Source organism: Lagopus muta, chromosome 1 (assembly GCF_023343835.1).
Source record: "Lagopus muta isolate bLagMut1 chromosome 1, bLagMut1 primary, whole genome shotgun sequence".
In the NCBI taxonomy this organism is placed as follows: Eukaryota; Metazoa; Chordata; class Aves; order Galliformes; family Phasianidae; genus Lagopus; species Lagopus muta.
Genome location: NC_064433.1, coordinates 2,197,529 through 2,222,687, shown reverse-complemented (window position 1 = coordinate 2,222,687; position 25,159 = coordinate 2,197,529). Strand labels below are relative to the sequence as shown.

General features: G+C 39.3%; 1 protein-coding gene across 2 annotated transcripts in view; it reads right to left on the bottom strand.

Moving 5' to 3' along the window:
• The window catches only part of CHCHD3 (coiled-coil-helix-coiled-coil-helix domain containing 3), a 165,729-nt gene that overhangs the window by 137,877 nt on the left and 2,693 nt on the right, over positions 1–25,159 (bottom strand). For both annotated transcript variants that reach the window (XM_048933702.1, XM_048933787.1), the window contains exon 2: positions 24,547–24,631. In XM_048933702.1, the coding sequence (XP_048789659.1) occupies positions 24,547–24,631 (85 nt within the window). The remainder of the gene's footprint in view (positions 1–24,546; positions 24,632–25,159) is intronic.

The following is a 25,159-nucleotide window of genomic DNA, read 5'->3' as shown; positions in this document are numbered from 1 at the left end:
TTAAGCAGGTGGGCACAGAATAAGCATTTATTTTATTTTGACTCAGCTGAATTCTTCAAGTCTATAATTAACTTTCCCACACACAAGTAGTGTAAGTACATACAGTGTAAGATCCACTGATTCTACAAGCTTGAAAAACATCCAAGTCTACCAAAAGCCATTCAGTGAGACTTCTGTTCACACACACACACAAAAAAAACTCCCTTTACAGAATGGCTTGGGTTGGAAGGAACCCCAAGGATCAACCTCCATATCTAATACCAGAGCAGGCTGCCCACAGCCCCATCCAACCTGGCCTTGAACACCTCCAGGACAGGGCACTCACCGCCTCCCTTCATCACTGATCACAGAATCATAAAAGCTCCTGAAGTCCACTCAGATCATCCCACCTAACCATCAACATCCTCCCCATGTCCACTAAACCATGCCCATTCCTCAGTGCCACATTAACATGTCTCTTCAACACTCCCACAGACATCAACTCCATCTCCCTGGGCAGCCTGTTTCAATGCATCACCACTCTTTCTGAGAAGAAATTTTTCCTAATATCCAATCTGAATTGATATTCAAGTGCTCGGTCTTGCAAGCTTCTACACTGTTCATATTCAATAGCATCAATCTGTGCACCCATGAGCACAGAACTGTAGAGATAAGAAATTTTGCATTCACTTCCTTCAACTGAAGCTGTAGCAATTAAACATGTTTCAGCAGATTTCCAGAGGAAAGGTTGTTTCAATCAGAACGCAAACAAACCAACCAGACATTTGCTCATTTTTGAGATGGTTTCATACATTTTTTTTCCTCCATACAAAGGCAAATTGACACAAGCACAGCAGGAATAAAACAAATCAAATACTGTTAAGATTGAGCAATACTTGCTCATTCTTACAAGTATTTACAATGCTCTCCATTTTCAGAAAATGCATTGGCTTCGTAACCAAAAGTTGCAGACAATGTTGATTTGTAATTACTGCTATATATATATGTGTATATATATATATGTATACACACACACACACACATATATATGCTATATACACATACATACACACACGTACGCATGTATATAAAATATATATATACACACACACACACATATATAAAAGAAGTGGAACATTTTCAGTTTAGACTTCCTCAGACGGTCAGGTTTGAGCCTATATGCCATACATACTCCAGCAAAGTGCATCAATCACCAAACTGGCATCAAATTTAAGTAAAGACAAAGTAAGTATTTGGGTTAGGCTTTTTTGGGACAAATTTCTCAGCTAAAGAAATGCTTTAGAGGGTGCCTATTGATCACAACACAAATCAGGGCAGTGCCCAGTTCTGGTATCTCCTTTGTGGAACCAACTTTTTGTTTTGCATTAAGCAGCAATCAGATTTTGTGAACCAAAAGGATGCACAAAAACAAAACCAAAACAAAAAAAAAACAATGACAAACATGATCTCTGTGATACTGACTTCAGGAGTCATTTTGATCTGCAAACATTACCCAGCATCATTAGCCCACATTCCTTTTACAGTTAAAAGAGCCCAGTGTGTAAGTCTCTCATCTATAGCAGATGTTCATAATAACAAGTTTTATGAATGAACGAAGCATCTCCATGACTCTATGGGAATCCTGAGCAACTAAATCAGTTATAAGCACCCTAAGTAAAGCAGTAAAGAAATCAATAGCCATTCTGCCAGACACAGCAAAAGCTTACTCAGATGATGGAGTTGTAACAGGAAAGGACGAGGGGACACTTGTGAGCCTGAATCTGTGATTCTGTAAAGTGAGTGTCTGTAAAATTCACTCTGAAGTCAAATTATATATGACAATCCAGAGGTAAATATACATATATTTAAACAGATATTTAAATTACTACAAACCCTGAAAGAAAAGCAAATGTCCATTTTATTGGGACTATCTCTACTGACTGCCATCGCTGTTCCCCTATTTTCTGATCTGAGGCTACACGAGTACATGCTCACAACCTCTGTTTGGGAGACACTGAGCTGCTGCACCACACCTGTACATTCCCAAACAAAGATCAGAGAGAACACTCACCCAAAGAGACAAAAAGTTTAGCCAAATATCAGGCAATCACAAGGATGCTGGTTTCGTATTGCAGCACACACGAACCTCCCCGTACCTCAGTAAGCACCGCAAGCCAAAATGAAAGCTGTTAAGGTTCTGCGTTTGTACACTTAGAAATGATTAAGCTGTCATAAAGCAAAAAAAAAAAAGTATTTCACATCACAGCTACCTTATTCACAGAACAATCTGAAAACCCACGATCAAGTGTTTCTTACTGCAGTTTTGTTCAACTCTGATACCTCAATATTTCACATTCTTTTAATACTGTGCCTGAGAATACAGGAAACGTTGTGTAAGAATGTTGTTCACCAGCATTTATATCATGAGCCTCGTTGCTTTGGTACACAAAAACAAATACAGGAACTTCAACAGACCATAAAATAGCCTTTAAAGTCATAATAAGAAGAGATTCAGGCATCGGCCAATAAAGACATTTGACCTTAACAATCAATTAGATTGCCCATCGATCTGCCAAATACTAATAGGGAATAAAACTGGAGCCATAGATCACTCAATAGAATTATTGTAAGATATAATTAGGTAGCTCCCCAGTGGGAAGTTTATGATGTTTCGGTAAAAAATTGCAGTTTTATAAGTAGGAGAGATTTGTTCTGGGAGAAGAAGCTTTTAGAACAAAAAAAGAGTTAATTTATTACAATGTGGATGAGGAAAAAAATGGAACTGTTCTAGGTAAAACCAACACTATTTCCCTGCAATGGAAATCTCTGCTCAGACTGCAGGATGTTAAAACCAAACAGCTGGCAAGCTAGTGGAGAATATCACAATATGGTAGATATAAGTCTGCAAAAATAAGCATAATCAGGACACAATAAGCATACAACAGCTGCCAAAAATTACTTAGCTATTCCTATCCCCTTAGTATTTCAAGTTCTTCAGGACACTGTAATCAGTGTCAAACTCGTCTTTAACTGCATCCCAGAGAAGAGAAACCTGGAAGATTTTCAGACAACTATATTTAGGAAGGTCACACTTAACCTTAGTGCTTTGCTATGCTCCTACAAGAGGGTAAAATGCATCTCTGCCTTTCACCAAGTCTGAATGCACTAATGCACAGTTCACATCACAGGACAATTTAGATAGATGGTCAGTAATGGGAACTATGCTCTGAAAGCCATAGTGCTCTACCCAGAAATAACTCTGTCCTCTTAGCATGCGAGTTGGGGATGCTGATAGGTGTCTGATAAGCTGTATTCTCCCTGCAATAATGGAAATCGAGTACCACCAGCTGCACTGCCAATAGGCTCCTTACCCTGCTCAGCTCCAGCAGCAGGTTGCACAGTGCTTAACAGACTGACCATCCTGCCCTGTGTAACATCACCACAGATGTGAACACTGGTGTAAGAGCCAAGTTAAAACAAAGAGCTCTTGCCTGGAGCCTCTCAGACCAAGCAATGATGGTCAGAGAACACTTTGCCATTCGGATGCCTCCAGGATGAAGGAACCTGGGCTTTGACATCTGGCTACCTCCTCCTCTGAAATGCTTTGATACACAGATATTTATGTCTAATAGTAAGTCACAAACTCACAAACATAAGATGCGTTTCCTCCCCTTCGCACACAGAATTTAAATTGAAGATGAGCAAAGTTAAGTTCACCAATTTTTAAACAAACCATTTCTGTGTACTTCAGTGACATGCCAATACATGGACTTGGTACATTCAGCTTCTTCAACACTCAAGACAAAGACTTAAGAGATCTGGAGAAACTATAAGTTACAGCCAACAGCTATTTAATGGCTAAAACCTATGGCTATGCCCAACAGAAAGAAAACTTCCAAAATAAAAGCTGCAGCACATTTACAATGCAGCAGGGTTTTGACAAACACACAAGCAGACCAACAGTTATGCAAGTGCAACAGCATTTCTGCATCAATGCTATTTTGTTTTAATAAAAAAAGAGCAGAATACCTCACTCATACAGATAGATATTGTTCTCTGTAATCTACATTAAGTGTAATATAATTGCTTTAAGAAAAAAAGCCCACAGAACGACAGGAGTGTACAAAGTAATTAACATTCTTTATGTGTCCTTCAAAATCAGATGAAAAAATAAAACATACATATTCACAGGGCCCAAAAGACTAACAGAGTAGTCCAAAAGACTAGTTATAACTCCTCAATCCTCATTGATGGCTTCCAGGGGTACTGAAGAACTCAAGCTGGAACACTCAAAAGCCATCGACCAGCACCATGGACCCAAAGCCAAGAGCTTTGTAACAAGCAAAATTCTTTGGAAGACAACAGCAACCCTAAACTCTAGGTCTACTATGGATTGCTGTGTTAGGATGTATGCAACTCATGCATTTGGACAGTACTTTCTTCCATCCTTTTGCTTCATCCTTGTTCATTCAAATCAAAAGATCGAGATTCATAACTTCTCTTGCTTAAAGCTGTCTTGTAGAAAAAGTATTTAACAAGATAGTACAGCGTAGCAAGAAGGCAGCACCCAAAGCTGCAAACAACATACATTAGTTACTTGCAGCTTGAAAACGATTAGATAGAGAAGTGAAAATATCATACAGACAAATTAATCAAACAACCTCTAGCTTGCAGAGCTAGGAGTCTGCTGTTAGTTTTGGGATTTAAAAAAATAACGTTAATGGAAACAGCATTTACCATCAGGCACCTTAACTAAATCCTCCTGAAAGGGCAGGCGCATTAAGTTATTAAGAGACACTTAGGTTTGGTACAATCACACGTTTTAGAGAATGCTTAGGAAAACAATATTCAGAGACTGAATTTACAAAATTAAAAGAAAAAAAAAAAAAAAAGGAAAACCAGCAGATCTACTCATCTTTCACATTCAGCTTTGCTAACAACACAAAGACGGTCAGTGAATGAGGCATAAAGGCCTTTGTCACGCAGTCTCTTTTTCAACACAGCCCCATCAAAACTTACAGAAACATCAGGGCATTAAGCTCCCATTAGATTCAGTTGAAATAATGATTATATATATTGAAAATAATACGTCATAATACATATATTATATATATGTTATATATAATATATTATTATATAATATATATATGACATATGGCACTACCACACAGCCCTTTCCCATTGGAAAAGCACTAGGTGTTCCTCATCTGGCAGGGAGATTGGACTCCACGATCCCCAATATTCTGTGAAATAACGGCAAGAAAACCTGGAATGACTCAACACAGAGAAGACAGAGGGCCAGATATTAATGCAAAACAGGCAGTTCAGGGCTTCTATTCACTCTTCCATAACACACTGTTGAAGAGACTAACAGAAAAGTTGATTGGGCAGTACTTAAAAGACAGATTTTGTATTGCTTGAAATGAACAACAGGCACCTTTTTCTTCAAATTGTTGAAGCCAAACTAAAATCAAGTAAAATCAAAAGGTGAGTAAAACACTGAAGAACACCAACAGGCTATAAAATATATGAAGTGCAGTCAGAGGATTTGGCTTCGATACCAGAAGGAATTTACTTTTTCCCCCTACAAAAAATAAGAACATTCCCCAATCACTACAGAACTTCTTGTGTTCACCTCCGTAGCACCTGGTATTGACAACAGAGCATCAGGCCATTCAAACCATTGATCTGCTGCAACAAAGCATTTCTCATGTCCCTGCGTGCATTAAGGATGAGCATTAACCACCTCACCTGGGACAACCCACCCTAGGGCTGGTTTCCACCCCATCATCTCTCTCAGGAGCTGGCAGAGCAACTAGAGCTTTGTAGACGTTAAAGTTAATGAAGATGTCACAAGGAAGATTCCTAACAGCACACTAACAGCCATAAATATTGAATCAGAAAGCACAGTGGCAACCTGATGGATTCATGACATCAAGCTATGGGCTTATAAATAAGTTATGAGTCTTCCACAATTAAAACGTTTTCCCACGCATACTCCAATCAAATCCATAACATCCAAAGATAATATGCATATACTCTCAAATTATTCTTTCCACTTAATAAGCTCTCCAGTTTGGACCATATCTAAATTCCACACATCACACAAATAACCATCAATATCAACAGCAGCTGTCTAAGTAGGACAGCAAAGACAAAACATTTGATCTGTGAATTCATTTCTAACCAGGAGAAATCTAAACAAGGAACACACGCTTAAGCAGCACACAATAACTTCCAGTAGACTAGACTGAAATAAGTGTTCATATTATTTCTTATTCATTTAATCAAAACACTGCAGCCTTTACTTGCATTCTCAAAATTATCTCAAGTGACTGACGAACCACGGACATAAATTCATCCTATTCCCAAAATAGGTTACGTGAGGTCCAGGTTAAAGAGCAATGGTGAATCACTGCAAGGCAGCTTCATTCACTCCTCCACGTACAACTGTGCGCTCACAAAAGCTTCAGCTCAGAGCCATCAATCTCTTAGGGATTGTAACTGTTGCAAACAGCACACTGGTCTTCCTACCATACAACATCTTTTCTAAATAATAATATAGTTAAGCATAAGCTCAGTTTTCAGACTCGTACAAATTTAGCTACCAAAACATACAGCAGCTCTTCCATTTCAATTCAGAATTACAGCCACTTCCAGCAATCAGGGATTCAGTACAAACACAGAGCGCGTCTCCAAGGACAGGATTTTGTATTAACTGTTAAATATTGGTAATGTGCAGCGATACCTAAGCAAGCTCACAGAATAATTAATACAAAAAACAATGCAATTAAGTGTGCATAATTTAAAATTATTTAATATTTTAGTTTCAAAAGGCGCTCTTGCATATATTACAGTATCTGTTTTACAATGTAAATGCGGATCTCAACCAATTTATACTCATTTAAATTAGCAATAAGCTGGTAGATGATCTAGAAATAACGAAGCAAAGTTAGTTACATTGCATTGGGAACATTTTCTTTCCAGTATTCCATTATTGTAACTTCAGCAGTAAATCCCAATAGTGAATCAGTGCAGACTTAATAAGGGTGGTCTGGAAAAAAACAGGAGAGAGCTGAACTGCAAGGTTTTGCCTTGTATTTCTTTTGATGGGTTTCTATCTGTGCTTACAAGATCTGTTTACCAATAACTCATTCCTGAGATTCATTGCCATTGGCTGAGCTCTTCTAATACATGATTTTGTGTTGGTGCAATTCCTCTGTAAGACTTCATGATTATTAAAAAAAAAAAAAACCACGTCTGTGTGGATGTGTGCACGGAGAATGAATTTCAATGCAATGCAGAGACCCCTCAAAAAATCTATGAGGGGAAGCTTCGTAGAATGCTAGAATGGTTTGGGTTGGAAGGGACCTTTCAGATTATTTAATTCCAATGCCCTGCTGTAGGTAGGAACACCTCCCACCAGAGCAGGTTGCTCAAAGCCCATCCAGCCTGGCCTCGAATGATGTTTATGCTTAGAATTTTCTTCAAACTTAAAATTAGTTGCAGAGAAAAAAAAAACAAAAACATTATGACAAAAGATTTCCTGTCGTAGAGAACTTAAATTACGTATAACAGGTGGACAGAGATAGGGAAATACTGCAAGAAAAGAAACATGAAATATGAAGTATCTATCTAACATCCAAGAGCTGATACAATAAATAATTTATCACCAGTAAGACTGAATTTAAAAAAAAGGCAGTTAAAAATTAGGTACAAGCGTGCATCTTCTCTAAGAATCATGCTTTGTCAGATACAATAAATCTTCACATAGTGATATAAATTCAAGTCATTATCGTTACAAAGTTGTGAATCTTTTCAACCAAGTTTTCTTAATAACTCACACTTCCCATGTGCCTCTGCGACACACACACACACACACACACACACACACACACACACACAATAATTGGTTTCACCACTATTCAGCCATAAGCCAGTTTGTTGTCCTCTTCATTTAACATGTTTGTGTACACATTAAATAGAGAAGAATCACATACCTTTATAAGGCTATCACTAGCAGCACGTCCTTAGATTTCAAGCAACAGGTGAGAGACTTGCTATTTCAGCTGTCTGCACTGGTACTTCCTACTGTACATCAGCTGCAAGTGTTTTGTTGCTGAATACAATGGATAAAAGCATCAGGTTCCCATAACTCACCATTTAAAAAATAAACAAACACACTGTAGATGATAATGGGAAGGATTTTATCAGACTGCCTTCAGTTGGATTAAACATGTAGTGTCCTTTCAAGACAATTTAAGCTGTCTTGTTTCTGATCTTCATGGCTCAGAAGTTTACAGTGAAATTATTTTATCTGACCATATGGGGAATTTACTGCTACTCCTTCTATCTTCTTGGAGAAAAAAAAAAATCACATCTAACCCTGTATACAAAGAACAATGTGAAATCTGAAAATATTTGCCTCATTTTTAATAAACTGCAGTGTTTTCTGAATATGTATGTCATAAAACGGTTTGGGTTGAAAGGGGCCTTTCAGATCATCTAGTTCCAACCTCACTATAGGCAGGGACACCCCCAGCAGACCAGGCTGCTCACAGCTCCATGCAGCCTGCCTTTGAATGCTTCCAGGGAGGGGGCATCCACAGCCTCGCTGGGCAACCTGTTCCAGTGTCTCACCACCCTCACAGTAAAGCATGACTTCCTAGTATCTAGCCCAAATCTACCCCCTTCCAGCTTAAAGCCATTTCCCCTCGTCCTGCTGGTACCTGCCCTTATAAAAAGTCCTTCCCAGCTTTCCTATAGGTCCCCTTCAGGTACTGCTATACCACTAAATATCACTTCAATATCACTACATTTGCAATGGAACCCACAATTTTTGTTAACACAAAAAATAAACTTGAAGGTTATTGATTAAAGCTAGGTAATATCAAAGAAACTTCAATAAAAACAATCTTGTTTCACAAAAGTAATAAGATGGAACCAAGTGAACGCTACAGAAGCTGTGATAGTCAGCCTTATCTGAATTCTTGCTTGGGCAGGTTGGGGAAAATAAAACGCCTAAAATTATGTTATTTTATAACATGTATCTCAATCAACATCCTCTACCACTACATGGGACAGCATGCTATCAGGTATAACTACGTGTAACAGCCGAGTAAAAAGCACATAAACTAAAACATCTCCCTAATTTTACATTTAGAAGTTACCATTAACTGCAAGGAATTATAACTACTATTGCCCAGGCCAGCATTCCAGAATAGGACCGTCTGTACTGTCAAGGCTACATAAATAGCACATTTTCATGTTCCATCTACTACCACTGTCTTTAAAGAAGATTCTCCAGCTGTGATTGCATACTATCAGCAGCACTGAAAAGTCAATTTTAGCCAATTACAGCTCAGGATTGCAGTAGCTTTCAACAAGAATAAGATTCACAAAGTCGTTCATCACTCAGACAAAAAGGCCTCTGTTGAGAATAATTTCACATACCTTTCCATTGGTGGGAACACCAGCTCACAGTAGCTTTAGGCATTGGAAAACAGTGTAAGTAAAGACTCAATGAGTGACTGAATGGGATGAGCAGGAGTATGTAATGGGATAAAGACAGACTAATGTTGTGTATCTCATACACAGCACAAGTGACTATACATATGTGTATGGAACTGTTTTTTCCCCTTCTTCAAATAAATGTCTTGAAACATATAAATCTATATTCATTTAACTTTCCAACCTAAGCTGATTTTTGTGTTTTCCATTTGCACCCAGGTATTGATAACTTCAAATGATCTTAGCATGCTCTGTAATAGTCAGTCCTTCTCTAACAGCCACAAAGAGATTCCAAACAAAACCAAACTGAACAATCAATCAGGAAGAAGAGGGCAAACACAATGAAAGATAACCACAGGTTGGTATTTGATGGTGGATACAGCTTTGTGATGACGACGACGCTTCAGCTTTCTGACATTCAATCCTTTCACAATTTCCAAAGCTTGCTGCTGATTCACAGCTCCCAGTGCCAAAGGAAATTCTGCCTGCTCTGCAAAATTAACAACCAGCAATATTTTCCTTTGCACTAAAATCAATGATAACCTGGCTTCTTGTGGATTTAGGCCCCATTTCTCTCATAAACACATTAACCCTGCTTTCTTTCAGGGCACCGTACTATTTAAACCAGGAAGGTGAATTCTATAACTGGCCCAAAGCTTCACACACGGCTTTGTATCTGTACATCTCTGTATCAGCTCATCAGCTGCACAGTACATTACAGAAGCATTTTGCCTACCTGCCCAGTAGCAGGGCACAAACCACAGGTCTCCCAGTCTCCTGAGGGGGTCACATAGTAAGTAACACAATAAAACTGGTTCCAAAGGACTATCCCATACCAACACCATCACTCACTGATACCTGTGCCCATTACCAACTTGTACTCTGTTACTTAAAGCCAACATCAGACAATTTAAGAAATCCTCTTTTTATTTTATCAGGAGCAGAGCAACTGCTTATTTGTCCCATCCCACAGCTGCTTTTGAAGAACGACATCTTTCTGCACCTGGCTCCTTCCAGATACCAAATTTCAAATGCATGCAACAGCCAGGCATCAGGAAGCACACAAAGAGCAGTATCAGATCCCAAAACCTCACGTGGCACATTCACTGCCCTGAAGAATCTCCCCCTTTCTATTTATCCAAGCTCTCCCAAATCCCCCAGCTCACAGATGGGCTTTTCTGCAACCTTCCAACACTCCAGGACTTTCCCTACTCTGCCATTCAATAAGCATCAGGAAGCCTCCATGCCTCATAGTGCTCCAAGTTTTTCTAGACAGGGACAGACATCAGAGAACACTGCAGTTACCCTTCCAACCAAGGAGACTGACCCTCTTCAGGGAAAGGGGCTAGAGAAGAAGTCCAGCAAGGAAAAAGATAAGAGACAACAATGGGAAAAAGCAATTTTAAAGCACTGATAAGGTGAAAGGGAAGAGGTACTGAATTCAGGGAGGGCAAGCTACAATTAAGCCAGCAAAAACTATAATGATGGGAAAAGACTGTTTGTGAGGTATGAGTGTTTGTGATGAGAAGCATTCATTGTAAATATTGCGTCACAGATCAGCATCACTCAGCAAGAAGCTCTGCTCAACCTTTTTGTTTTGAGGAAATTCCTAGGAGCACAAGAAAAGCCTTAATGGTCAAAATACAGAACATGCTGTCTGTAGGAACAGCAGTGGTTATTTTCATTTTGTGAAGCTGTTCACCAGTACGAAGGCAGTCCATAATACTGATCAGTAATCTTATCCAGAAGCATTGCGGTTGTACCATTTGTCACCAAGCGACTTCTAAAAAGATGAAGAATTTATTTACATGCTTTCTGAGAATTTAGAAAATCCCTCTGAGAAGTTTGGATAAAACTGGTTAACAGCTTTGAAAATTACTGTGGGAAAGAGAAGAGATAAAACCAAGTTATATGAAAGGCCTTAAGGCAATCACAGTGCGGGAGGGAGGGGGGAACATGCAGAGAAAGTAGGTTGTTACCTATAAAGGTTAATGAAAGGATAAAGAGAAAAAAAGAAAGCGTTTTATACAAAGATAACACTGATCAATACACCTGCTGATCCTCTTAACGTGATTTCTCAGCGGTTGGAGTTGTGTACAAATATAAAGCAAGACGCCAAACTTCTACCTTGTGTGTTTAAAGCAATTTAACAAAGTTATCACTAAGTTTTAAAGAGTATAAAATAAAAATCCAGTAGAAGCCAGTATTCAGAAAAACTATAACCACATCAAATCATAATTTTAACCAATGAGATGGGCACCGAATCTGTGTACAAAGTCTGAAAGCAATCACTTCACTTCAAATTAGATACAAAGGGAAGCCTGCAGAGATAAATAAGTGGATCTTTAACAGCTGTTGTGGCGCTCTCACACCTAATCTCCAATTGATTCATTCAAGTTACAATAACAGACTGATAACATTGATGTTTTGTCTCAGCGCAGAGAAAACAGTAATTCCAGAGTTTGTTTATTCAGCTCAGATGAAAACTACAGAGCATGCAGTCTGGTCAACAGGATGGCGAGACTAGAATCAGATGACAACCAGAATATACAAAGAAACTAAATCCATACCTAAAGTATAAGAACATGTAATCAGCATTTGTTAGAAGGTCTTGTCAATCAAAATCACTGACTCACAGAGGGAAGAACATCAAAGCACTCTGGCTATGGAGGGTGTTAAGGTTGTACACAGGAGCAAGGATTCATCTCTGTTGAGGAAAATGGAAGAGAACTACAAAACACTGTAATGTGTCTTACAAAGCCAGTTTTGCTGAAGCCAGTGTATTCATCACCAAGTGCTACAAAATTGTTAAACTTGAAGTGTGGGAGCTGAAATAGTCTCAAACCAGCATTTAGCCCCATATAGCTGCTTGTAATCAGAAATGAAAACTACATACAAAACTGTGACACTTGCAATCATTTCTGAGCACTGAAAATAATCAGAAATGAAAAAAAAAAAAAAAAAAATCATAGAATGGTTTGGGGTGGAAGAGACCTTTGAGATCATCTAGTTCCAACTCTTGCTATAGGCAGGGATGCCTCCCCCCAGACCAGGCTGCTCACAGCCCCATCCAGCCTGCCTTTGAATGCTTCCAGGGAGGGGGCATCCACAGCCTCGCTGGGCAACCTGTTCCAGTGTCTCACCACCCTCACAGTAAAGCATGACTTCCTAGTATCTAGCCCAAATCTACCCCCTTCCAGCTTAAAGCCATTTTCCCTCGTTTTGTCATTACACACCGTTATTAAAAATCCCTCCCCAGCTTTTCTGTAGGCTCCCTTCAGATGCTTGGAAGGCCACACTGAAATGTTTTAAGTCGTTGCAACTACAATCTACTTGTTATTAAAAATGTATGTGTTAATGAGACACATTAACAAAAACAACTTCTCAAAATGACTGATCTTTAAATTGATGTACCACCCCTCCCCACTGACAGCTTTTTTAACGGTGCTGTTTGTCCTCACAAAAAAAATAATAGTTTGATTGTCAGCAAAGATGCTTCCCATTAATTTAGGAATTCATGAGGTTCATTTCTTCCTTCCATTAAAACATTCTGCCCCCTCTTCCGCAAAAAAAAGTGCAGATTAAAAGTAAACTGGGTGTAGCCTTAGTAGTCAATTGGTCAAAACTTAGTTGACAGAGACATAAGGCATCATCCAGTGCTCCTTCTCCAAAAATCAGATTCCTTGGGTGTCTGATTGAAATCACCCTTAAATAATTATCATGGCTAATCTAATGGCTTTCTAATTCTTCCAGCCAATTTCTGCACATACTGCTTTTCCTACTTAGACTGCAGAACACTCAGTGCCATCTCTGCCTGTTGAGAAGTGTCACTCAGTATCATCAAGGATAATTGAGTCCTTTCCCTTAAATAAAGCTATCCCTTCTCGCACACGTGAAAGAAAAAATAATTAAAAAATCATCACAGATGAACAATTCATGAATGTTCTTTCTGTAGAGAGCTCTTGAGAGCTAAGAGAAATAGAAGACTTTCACAGAATGGGATAAACCCCAATGCTTCACCTTAGACTTGATGCTAGTCTACAGGTGACATCAAGCACTTACAAAGCTAAAAAATGAGAATCCAATTAATTGGCTTTATGAAACACTGCTGGATAACAGAAGAAACACACAGATGTTAAAACAGATACACAACAAACCTTGAGGCCAAAGAGAAGAAAGAAAAGAAGGCTGCTGGGTGACCTCATTGCAGCCTTTCAGTACCTAAAGGGAGCCTACAAACAGGAGGGGAACCAACATTTTGGAAGAATAGATAACTACACAACAAGAGGAAATGGTTTTAAGTTGAAGGAGGGAAGATTTAGGTTGGATGTCAGGGGGAAGTTCTTTACTATGAGAGAGGTGAGGTGCTGGAACAGGCTGCCCAGAGAGGCTGTGGATGCCCCATCCATCCCTGGAGGTGTTCAAGGCCAGGTTGGATTGGGCCCTGGGCAGCCTGGTCTGGTATTAAATGGGGAGGTTGGTGGCCCTGCATGTGGCAGGGGGGTTGGAGATTCATGATCCTTGAGGTCCCTTCCAAACCAAGCCATTCTGTGATTCTACCATAAAAGAATTTCCTTCATCTGTTTTCTAGTTTTAAAACAATGGGTAGCAGTACCTGAAAACTGAAATTTCCAGTCTGGTGCTCCTCAGAACTTCAGGAATATATTTCAACATGAGCTCAAGAAATTCAGTATACATGCAAACATGCAGAAGTCTTGGAAAAAAAAGGAAACTGTAGCAGTAAATGAAACTGCCGACAGCTCCCTTGAGGTAGGAGAAATGTCTCTAAGTGGTTACCTCCTGTTTAACTAAAAAAAAAAAAAAACAAGTAGTAGAAAGCTTTCAGGAAAAAAAAAAAAGCACTATACAATATACTTAACTTGTCTGATCTGACAGGTGATGAAGAGGTTTAGTAACACTTGGTTGCAGCTGGAAGATGAAAGAATAAAACAAAGCTTCTCTTTTCATCTTAATGTGATAAACCATACCTCTGAAGTATTCTTTAACATCACGCTAAAGATCGCCTGTATATAAAGCATGATAGAAAGAAAAGTAGCATAATCTATTAAAACCACCAAGTCGTATTATTTACACAGGATAAGGAGACCTCTGAGTAACATAACACCTAACAAGTGGCATTTTTAAATAAGGAAAGAGAAAAAAATGCACTCAGAACCCACTTCCCCTTCATGTGATTTAAAATCATTTCTTACCGAAAACTTGGTTTAGAAATATTCTGAAGCATTCTGCCCCTATTACAGGGCCCCACTTATTTTCATTTTATTGACAGTTGTAGTCAGTGGAGAGTTGGGCAAGAACATATTTTACTGAAAAACTGGAGAGGATGCTGCAGAGTAGAACGACAATTCCTTGGCATAGAGCTATCAGGACAAATACTGGTAAAAGCCAAGTATTCTAATTTACTTCTCAGCTTTACACCACTAAGACTATCAATATTTTTGATTTTGTTCTTCAAGATAGCAGAACTATTCAAGCTGCTCCAAATGACTTTTACTCTAACAATCATTTCAATTACACACCCTTTTATCTCAGCCAGCTATCTGGTCTTTTTGACCCTTTCCAACCTCTAATCCCACGAAAGGTCTCTGAAGGACAAAGGAGAAATAGCTGGGTTTTGTTCTGGTGCCTCGTCACTGCATGGACTGAAGAAGTCAAAGGCAGAAATTTCACAGGAAATGTTAAATTGTTCAGAGCTCTTCTTCTCTGGGTAATTTCCAGCACATTCAACTCTCTGTACGAACCGAGAATTTCAGCACGTGTGAACTGTGATTTCTGTCGCTTCCCCAAGTCTGCATTATAAACGTATGATGGATTCAGGCAGCATTTTCCCCAAGTTCAGCCTAAGACTCTGATCAAAGGTCTGAATCTTTATCAGGAGTTCACTCCCAAACAATGCACTGCTCAGCACGAGTAAAAGCACCAATTCCATGCATAAATGCATAACCATTTAGACCCTAAAATTATTTACTGCATGCTATTTTGTACACATTTCACAGAGCCCTTTGCAATCTCTTTTTTCGAGGTTGGGTCTTTCCCTACATTTTTTGAGATAGTTTCACTGTTGTTGTTTTGTTGTTTTTGTTTTTTTTTTTTTTTAATCCAGCTTGTTGTAGCACTAGAAATTAACATGAGATCCACATGCCACAACAAGCAGTTGATTTTTATAGAATCACAGAATTGAAAATGACCATCGGGATTCAACCCCCTGCTATGCGCAGGTTTGCCAACCAGCAGACCAGGTGCCCAGAGCCACATCCAGCCTGGCCTTGAATGCCTCCAGGAATTTCCCCCTAAATACCAGAAAGCTGCGCTGTAGCACACACAGATCCTGTGCTTTTAACATTAAAAAGCAGACGGTTCGGACCTAGAAGCCGTTTCTAAGCAAATTCTTTGGCTATGCCTTTCACACTACCTATGACAAAATTGCTTTATGCGTGCACTGCACAACTCCTCAGAAAGATTTTTTGGAGGAAATGCCTGCACTCGGTAAACCCTAATAGAGCACATGAAGCCTTAAGCAGAATAGCATGAAATTTAATTTTGACAAATCCACTTGAGACCAAAAAAGCACACAGTGTGCAGTACACAAGACTTACCTGTTTCAAAGAATATAATATGGAACCAAAAAATGACACTTCTAATTGAGTGCCAGTTGACAGCTAAATTCTGTCTATCCACCAAAAGCCACGAACACAGAAAACCATTTGTAACAGGAAAAAAATAAACTATAAAAGAAGCCAATTCTTTTATATGAATCTATCTAGACCTAAGACCTACGTATTTATGCACACAGACAGGACAGGACCTCACACAGACTATTCTCTCTTTAAATTTCATTCGGAATATCAGAAGTTCTTTATCAATTGTAAAACAAGATCCTCTAATTACATCAGATGCCCACCTAACACACAGCAATATCCATGTGGTAGACCTACATGCAGGTCAGAGTGAGAATGCAAAAGAGAAAAAACAACTCAATGCCATAAGCTCTCAAAAATTCAATGCCTATACTTGCAGAACAGTTGAAAGCTTTCAGAATTGGCTTTTTAAGCTCCTTTTACAACACTGAACAACAAGAAGTAAAAAAAAAAAGCAGGAGAAAAGTAGGGGGAGCGATTAGTTCAATTCCAGCCTTAAATGCCTCCCCCAAATGGGCCACTTCTTCATACAAAGTTCAACACAATCATTACATTACAATAAAACACAGAAAAAGAGAGACAGAGAGACATCTTCTGCATGGGGCCCTTTCAATTGCAAAATTGTACAAGTCAAATGTGCACCACGCCAAACTCTGGGATAACGATAATGCTGATGCCATTCTTGGACCGTATTTAAGTGTACGTGTATCACACAGTCCACTTCAGAGGTGAGTAAGGTTTTTCAGGGGTTAAGTAGGTTTTCTGGGCTTTGCTATCGATAATTTAACTGTAAGTGGCGTTTTTTGGTTAAACAGAAAACAGCGACTCCTTCCTTGAATAGCACATTATTTCTTTATTAGGGATAAAAACCCTAGCCTGTGACAACTTAAGGATTATTTCAAGATCATTATTATGAGCAGCAACACAAACTACCTTACAGAAAACAATCCAAACCATTTTCTGGACTATTACACATTGGACTAAGTGTACTTCTGAGAAAACACTGTCAAAATTAATACCTGGAAAGGTAAGGACTGTTGTACCGTATGCAGCAATTATAACATCTCTGGCACTCAATGATACCATTCCAAGAATTTCCACATAATAGTTTCAAATAGAAGCCTGTACTACAAATCATCCCAGTTCAGCTTTTCCCTTAACTGATGGTGTAATCCCCAGAGCTGAAATGCACAAGACTTGGTGCTCTTCCCACATCCCAGCCTGCTCAAGCCATCTCCACACTCTCCAGTTCCAGCAACAGCATCTTTGTGCTCGTTCCTTCCCACTGTCATTTGCACTTAAAACACCAGTAGTGAAGTTGCTAAAGAAGCTGCTTCAGAGAAAAAAAACCCTTAAGTTAGACATGATGTGCAAAACTTCTTCAAAGACCGCAGCCTTAGGATACGTGATGTTTGCTTGAGAAGTTTCAACAGCTCCTGCTTCTGGTCACTTAAGACAACTATTGCAGTCCAGAATGTACAAGTACACAAAACTCAAAGTAGGCGGCCTAAAGGCACGGTTGTGATGTTATCTCAAAGACAGCATTTCAGTGAAGAATCACAACTAGTTTGAATTTGACAAACATTGGGCACGCAGGGCAACAGAATACTCCCTACCACAGAATAATAGAATCATTATGGTTGGGAAAGAACTCTGTGATCATCTGGTCCAACCACCCACTTACCACCAATACTGCCCACTGAACCATAGATATCTTCAGAGACACACTGACCCTCTTTTTGAACACCTTCAGGGATGGTGACTCCACCACTTCCCTGGGCAACTGTTTCAATGCCTAACCACTATTTCTGCCAAGAAATTCCTCGTTATGACCTTTCTTATAGATGAGCATCACATTAAGTCTGTACATACAGACTCTTGTATTCTCACCATAAGAAACCAGCAAGGTTCTAGGCACTGCTCCCATACAACTGAGCAACTTTTTCACATTCAACGAATGTGAAAGTCTTCCAAACAATTAAATGTGGACTTTTCCCTGCTCTCTAACATTCTCATTACATCTACCCAACTCTTCACACCATTTGTGACACAGCTAATACTGTATTTTCAGGACTCAGAGTGAAGAACTAAGCTCTCCCACAGCTTTCATCTTCCAATTACTATGGGTGAAAACAAAACCAGAAGTACGGGTTGCATTAGTTACTCATTTATCCTTCTAATTTAAGAACTAATTTACAAGGACATAGCCAGCCATCTGAAAGCATTCGCAGAACACCTTGTGTGTCACACAGACAGTGAGAACTTAAATTTATGCAATACTTACTTCATCTCCCATGCATAATTCTACATTCCCTATACTCCTGCAATCCAGTGACATGAATGTCAGGCTCAGCTAAAGATTTGCTGTTAGAGTGACAGCACTAAAAGTTAGGCATCTTCAGTAGTTGAGTGAGTTACAAGACGTTTCACCTTTTGATAATAAAATACTTCCATCAATAGTGAACCTTTAACCCAAAGAATATCAATATACATCACTGAAAATAATGTTATCTCCAAGAAACTCAGTGACAACTAAGTGGCAATATAACAAGCCATGTGAGAGCATGAGTGAACACTGCAGCATCACATCCAAGAACACCCAAGAACTTTGCTCAGCTTTAAATCAAGCACCAAAAAAGCTACATATCCTGTGCAGACAAAAGCCTGGGAGTGAGCAGCAATGATGATCAGATGAAGCTGTGTTTTATACCACTTCCCTCATAAGGATATGCCTTTATGCCTGCAGAATGTTTTCTGAAATACCACAGAATTGTATAGTCTTATTATATATTTCTGTCACAATAGCATGATGAGAAGCTTCAGAAATTCTCACAAATCTCTCTAAACTTGGTGAAAAAAGAAAAGAACAGTCAAAGGGAAATTAGTGCAAAACCACAAGTGTGGTGGTTTGTATAAGATTCAAATCTGGGCCATTCAGGCTACTTGTGGTGGCCCATAGGTTAGCTCAGTTTGTTGCCTGGGGATTCCAACCCAATTGATTTTACACCTAAAAACTACTAAAGAATACCCAGAGCTGCAGATAGAGCAGGACAAAGTATTAGCAAATGGAGAGACCTGCTAAAAAAAGAATGCCAGTGGCTGAAATAAACAGTCAGAGATGTACAAGTATAGCAAGAGATGTACATAGCAAGACAAACAACAAGGCATCAAAAATATCTTGCTTTTTTTCCTAAGGTTATAAGCTGTTTTTCTTTCCTAGAAATAAGAGTCAATGTTACACAATAACATCACAGAAATGTCAATTTACTTAATCTTCCATTTATGCAGAGAAAAAGTGTTACTGCAACAAAAAATAGATGAAAATAGCAAATACATTAAAGGGCACAGAACTAAGGATTTATTTCCAGAAGATTCTTGCTTAACTAGCATAAACTTAGCAAAATTCTGTAAACCTCCAGATATACACAAAACACGTAAATACAACACAACTCAAAGTCACGAGCAACACAGCACAGCCTCCAAAAATACTTGTCATCAGAAAACAGTTTTATTTTCTTCATCCAGCATCCAACTCTCCAGAAACACCATCAGCAGGAGTAAGGAGAATATATATATATATGCTGTCATTCTTTAGTGTTGAAATAAGATTTTCCTAAATATTGGACCAAGTAACTGCAGTGTAAAACCTCTCAGCTATGTTCTCCTGGAACTGCACACTGCACCAGCCCAGGTGACTTTAACCGTTTCCACTTGCATTATAAAGAATAAATTTGTTAGGTGCAGCCAAGCATTTTATTTTCACACTCTGCAACCAAATTATGGGATTACAAAAGGCTTAGGAAGTAACTTTGTCAAATGCAATGTTCAAAGCGGAGTCAGCCCTGAGATCAGATCAGGTTGCCCAGAAGTTTTAACCACTTGTACCTTGAAAGCCTCCAACGATGAAGGCTGCATAGCCTCAACTGGGAGGCCTCTTCCAGTGCTTGACCAGCCTCACCATGACATAGTTTTTCCTTATTTCCAGTCTGAATCTCTCCTGCTTTCCCATCCACTATCTCTTATTCCTACACAGCGCATCACCATAAAATAGCTGTTGCCACCATTTCAATAAGCTATAGGAAGGATGCTATTATAATGTCTCCAAAATCTTACTTTTCTGCAAGCTGAAGCAGCCAAGCTTCCTCTCCTCATAGAGAAGACACTTCAGCAGCTGACCATTGCTGACCTCAAGCCAGCTGATCAATGCCTTGTACTGATGGGTCTAAAACTGTACGCAGTAATCTAGAGGTGATCAGAAAACTGCTGAAGAGAAGAGGAAAACCCCTTCCCCTGCTGTGCTAATTTGCTCCCATTTCTACAGCCCAGGATGCTGCTAGCTAACTGCCTCCTGGACACAGAGCTGACTCACACACAGTATGCTGCCTTCCAGCATCCAGTTCCTTTCCTGCACAGCTGTTCCCTAGAGGGCGTCCCAGCCTGCACTGCAGCAATTGATTGCTTCTCACCTGCTGCAGGACTTTGCATTTATCCTTGTTACATTTCATGAGGCTCCTGTTGGCTTCACTCCTCCAGCCTGCCTAGGTTCCTCTGGATGGCAGCCCTGCCCTTGAGCATATTGTCAGAGTCGATCTAACTGGAGTCACCTGCATTAAGGAATATGCACTCCACCTTTATACATGTTCTGGAAGATTAGATCTGTTATACGAGACAAGCTCCAGCAGTAGATCATTTGTGGCCAGCCTCCAGAAAGAGGAAACCCATTAACCACAACCTGCTAATCCTGACTAAAGTTTTTTAATCCAGCTTGTCTTTTGGCCATCCACATTCTAACATCCTAATATGGATGCAGTAATATTGTAAGAGCACTGAAAGTCTTGTCAAGGTTGAAGTAAGTGATGCTTACTGTCCTTACCTCATAGAAAGATCCCATCTTTTCGTAGTAAATTTCTGCTTCTATCTCCTGCCAAAGCTCCTCCTGAGCCCTGTCATGAGTTCCATCCTGAGAGTGGTCTCATTATATGGGGATCTGTTCATTCCCTTGAGTATGAGGATGGACTGCTCTTGCAGTAGGAAGAGGTCGCCCTTACAGATTTGACAGCTTTCCTGAACTCATTTCTCAGAGCTGCCTCCCATGGGATCCTACTAACAAGCTTGAGGAAGCTTAAGTTTGCTCTACTAAAGTTTAGTTCAATTTCAGTTGCATCTTCAACTAGAACCTAATTCTTCAAATGCACATTCCTGCCCATCTCAGCAATACTTTCTTGTGTTTCTGACTGAACTGAGATACCGTGGGCTCCAGAAACTTCACCAAAAATATATGGACACCAACACAACAGAGCACACAATGAAAAGATGTCATTCCACACAAACAAACAAGGTTGTGAAATACATTTTTCCCCACGGGAAGCATTTCAAATCTAATCCAACTTCTGGAGAGGCACCAGCAGTACCAGCCTTATTTCACACCTTCACAACACACAGCACTGTGATATGGGTCCTTTACTGTCTTTTCATAGGCATGGTAACAACAGCAAACATACAGTTAAAAATAAATAAAACAATCCTCTGCGTCCACAGTGTAGTTTGCTTCTGTAATGACAACCAAGGAAAAAAAAAGCTGAGATGCAGAAACTTGATAATTTAATCACTTTTTTTTTTTTTTTAAACTCACTTATAATAGACTACGAGCTTTCCAGATATCCACTATACTAAAACAAATTAAACCATTCCCTTTGTCTGTTCCAACTGAAGCTTTAGGTATAATGAATCCTCAAAAAAAAAACAAAAAAAAAAACCTCTCATCTGACCAAATTACTTTTCATCAATATCGCTTCAGGAATTACAGACATACTTTAAAGATTTTACTCTTGTTAAATATTTCAGCGCATTCAATATTACTCAACAGTCATAAAATGATCCGAGCAAGCAAGGATGTTTTAAGACGCAGTATTTAGATGTCAGGTTTCATTGTAAATGTATGCAATTTCATTTTCCAACCCGAAACTGAAGTCAATAAATACATCATATACCAGCAAGCAGCAAGATACACACTTTTACATGTAATCCAATCAATTATTCCTCAACCAAAAGCTACCGAAGACTTGAGTTAAGGATTGTTTCTATTGCCTACATAAATTAGAAAACTCTAGAGGGAGAAACAAGCGTCGTTTATCTAGAATGCACCATGATGTAAATGCAGGCTAAGAAACTGCCAAGTTCTGAAATCGGCCAGCTGGGAATCCAGCAGCCAGAACCAGCCTTCAAACAACACCGCTCTTCAAAAACTCTCTTCAGAAGCTGTGGGTGATCCACCCAGATGGAAAAGCAAGTCACTCTAACCAGATTCATACGCAGGAGGAGCCGTGGGAGACGCGTCTCATCAGCAGCAAGAGGGCTTAAGGAAGAAACCAACACCAAGCACAGCTGCATCACAGCAGAAGGAAGACCTCCAGATTTGGGATCCAGACCCCAAAGCCGTAGTTCAATACTAAATCACCAGAGCACTGGCTTTGATAGGAGTGTCCTTCTTGTAATGACACTGTATCAAACAAGTGCAGCCCCTGAAAAGTTAAGACGTAGATCCAAAATAAGACTTGACTGTTCTTACAGCAAAGAAACTCAATTGTAATTCTTCATCAAAAATCATTCAGTGGCTGAGGAATAGACGGTATGGCAACGTGTACTTAAGTATAATTTAATCTTCTCAAATACAAATCATTTGAGCAACAGAGGTATAACCTTGATTATCCTGTGTAAATACAAGCACTCCACCTCAATTACTGGCTCTTAAAGCAGAAATACAAGTAACATCTCCCAGGCTTGCAAAGGATTGAGAGATTCATTAAGCCTTTCAGTGAAGATTTCCAACACACAAAGAGAAGCAGAAGACCAAGCTATGTGCAAACTGTGGATTAGTAAAGAAGGCTGGAATGCCTCAGAAATTCCCTGCAATCACATCCCAAAAATCCCACTTTCTTGTTCTCGAGGTTACTTCCATAACTCATTTAAGGATGAAAAGCAACAGGTATCACAGTGTAAGCAGTTAGGATGCACAAATATTATTTCACATAAATCATTGTCTTAAAATAAATTCTCCACCACAGTAAAACACATTAACATCATCATATGGATGCTATTCAAACAAGAGAAGATGGACAACCCGGCAGTTCAGACACAAAACTACAGCCCTATTTCATCTAAACCTGACTTAGGCAAGCTCCAAATCCTAAGTAATTTTATTGAACAATCTACATTTCAGCAGCCAGGTGACAACTTGAGGCTTTTTTAGCACTGATATTTTATCAGTCTTCAACATGTCACACTTCTACCACTTATAAAGCTGAAAAATAACCTCTAGAGCAGCAACATTTGGGAGCATCATTATAAATAAAACATTCTGGGGTAGGTTCACCTGAAGCACATAGACTCTGACACCTGACCTCTTCACCCTGGTATTCCTAGAGGGCAGTTTGTCTCATCCTGAAGTAGATTTTTCAAATAAAATACATGAATTGCCTCCCAAAAATACATTTTTCTTTCCGTTGACTATAGAAGGAACCCAGCCATGATAAAGCCACCTCTACTCCATAAACATCTTCAGTTAAGCAAAAGGAAACCAACTTTCTATGCTTAAGCTGGATGAAAGATGACACTCATTCAAGTCTTGCTGCAAGGTCCGCCTCTGACACACTTCTTATCATGAGGGGAGATCTGGGGGTTCTGCTTTGTAAATAACAAGGCAGTAGGCCCCTCAGGAATACTGATATCAGGAATATTTCTGGAGAAGTGGTAAGAAGCCTTGAACCTTACAGGTCCCACATAGTCAACAGACATAAATCACAAGGCACCACTGCCATAAATCCAATTCTCTGCCATTCATTTTCATGTCCACAGTGCTGAACTATTTTAAATTAGACTACATGCAGACAGACCTCAGTAATGAAATAAAAATATTAGGAAAGCCATCATTTTCAGACAGCAATCTGTACAAACTGTACACAACTCATTTTCGCTCTTACACAACAGGGGAATAACATCATTCTTTTATCATTTGCTTAAGTGTATTTCAACTGCAACTTGCTGTAAGGAAAACTCAATGTTGATTAAATGCACAAGAATTTTCACTTCAAAACTCAATGTATACTTCTGTATATGTCTTTATATAAATAAAAATGAAGAAGAGCTTTTAAGAACAGATAATAACTTAGAAAACAAAGTCTATAGAACAGCTGTGTTTTAAATTTTACTGTTAGAAGAAAACCAAAGAGTAATGTAACTCATCTAAAAGCCATCAGCTGCTTCTTTCTTTGAAAGGAAAAATGTTGGATGTCAGATAAAAGCCAGATCAATTAAATGGCAATGAGTTCATTACAATAATCTGAATGACACATTTCATTTTTTTTTTTCCTCCACTAGAACAGAGACAATAAATGCATACCTGCACCAGGTGAACGGCGCTGAGACTGCGGTCTTCCACTGGGCGAAGAAGGTTCCTTCATCCGATCAATCACGCTATCAGATAGCTGGAAAACAAAACCCCCAGCCCCATCAGTCAGCCTGCATCTCCTCCTTCACCTCCATTACCCCCTGCCCTCACAAAAATGAAGTAAAACTTATTAAATAAAATAGGACAGAGCTTCAGAATAAGACACAAGGACAGCTGAAATGTTATCAACAGAACAACATGTTATTTCCAGCAGCCTTCCCCTCCTTGGTGGGGCGAGCACTTCTCTGTGAGTACAAAGAATCAGAACATTTTGCTTCTCGTGGAACACAAGAAAGCTGTACAATCAAACACAGGATACACCACCATCCCCCAGCACATCGTTGCTTCTATTAAATCAGCCTTTTTGCCTTTCTCTGCTATTGGATGATGGTCAAACACCACACTGTGCAGTTGCAGAGCACCTGGGCCAACAGGAACTTCATTCTAATAGGGCTCCCAAAGCACTGGAGCAACAGCAGTCATAGCAAGGATTGTCACCCACAGGGTTCAGCCTACTGCTGACACGTGCATACCCAAAAACACTGTCACAAATCACATGAAATCA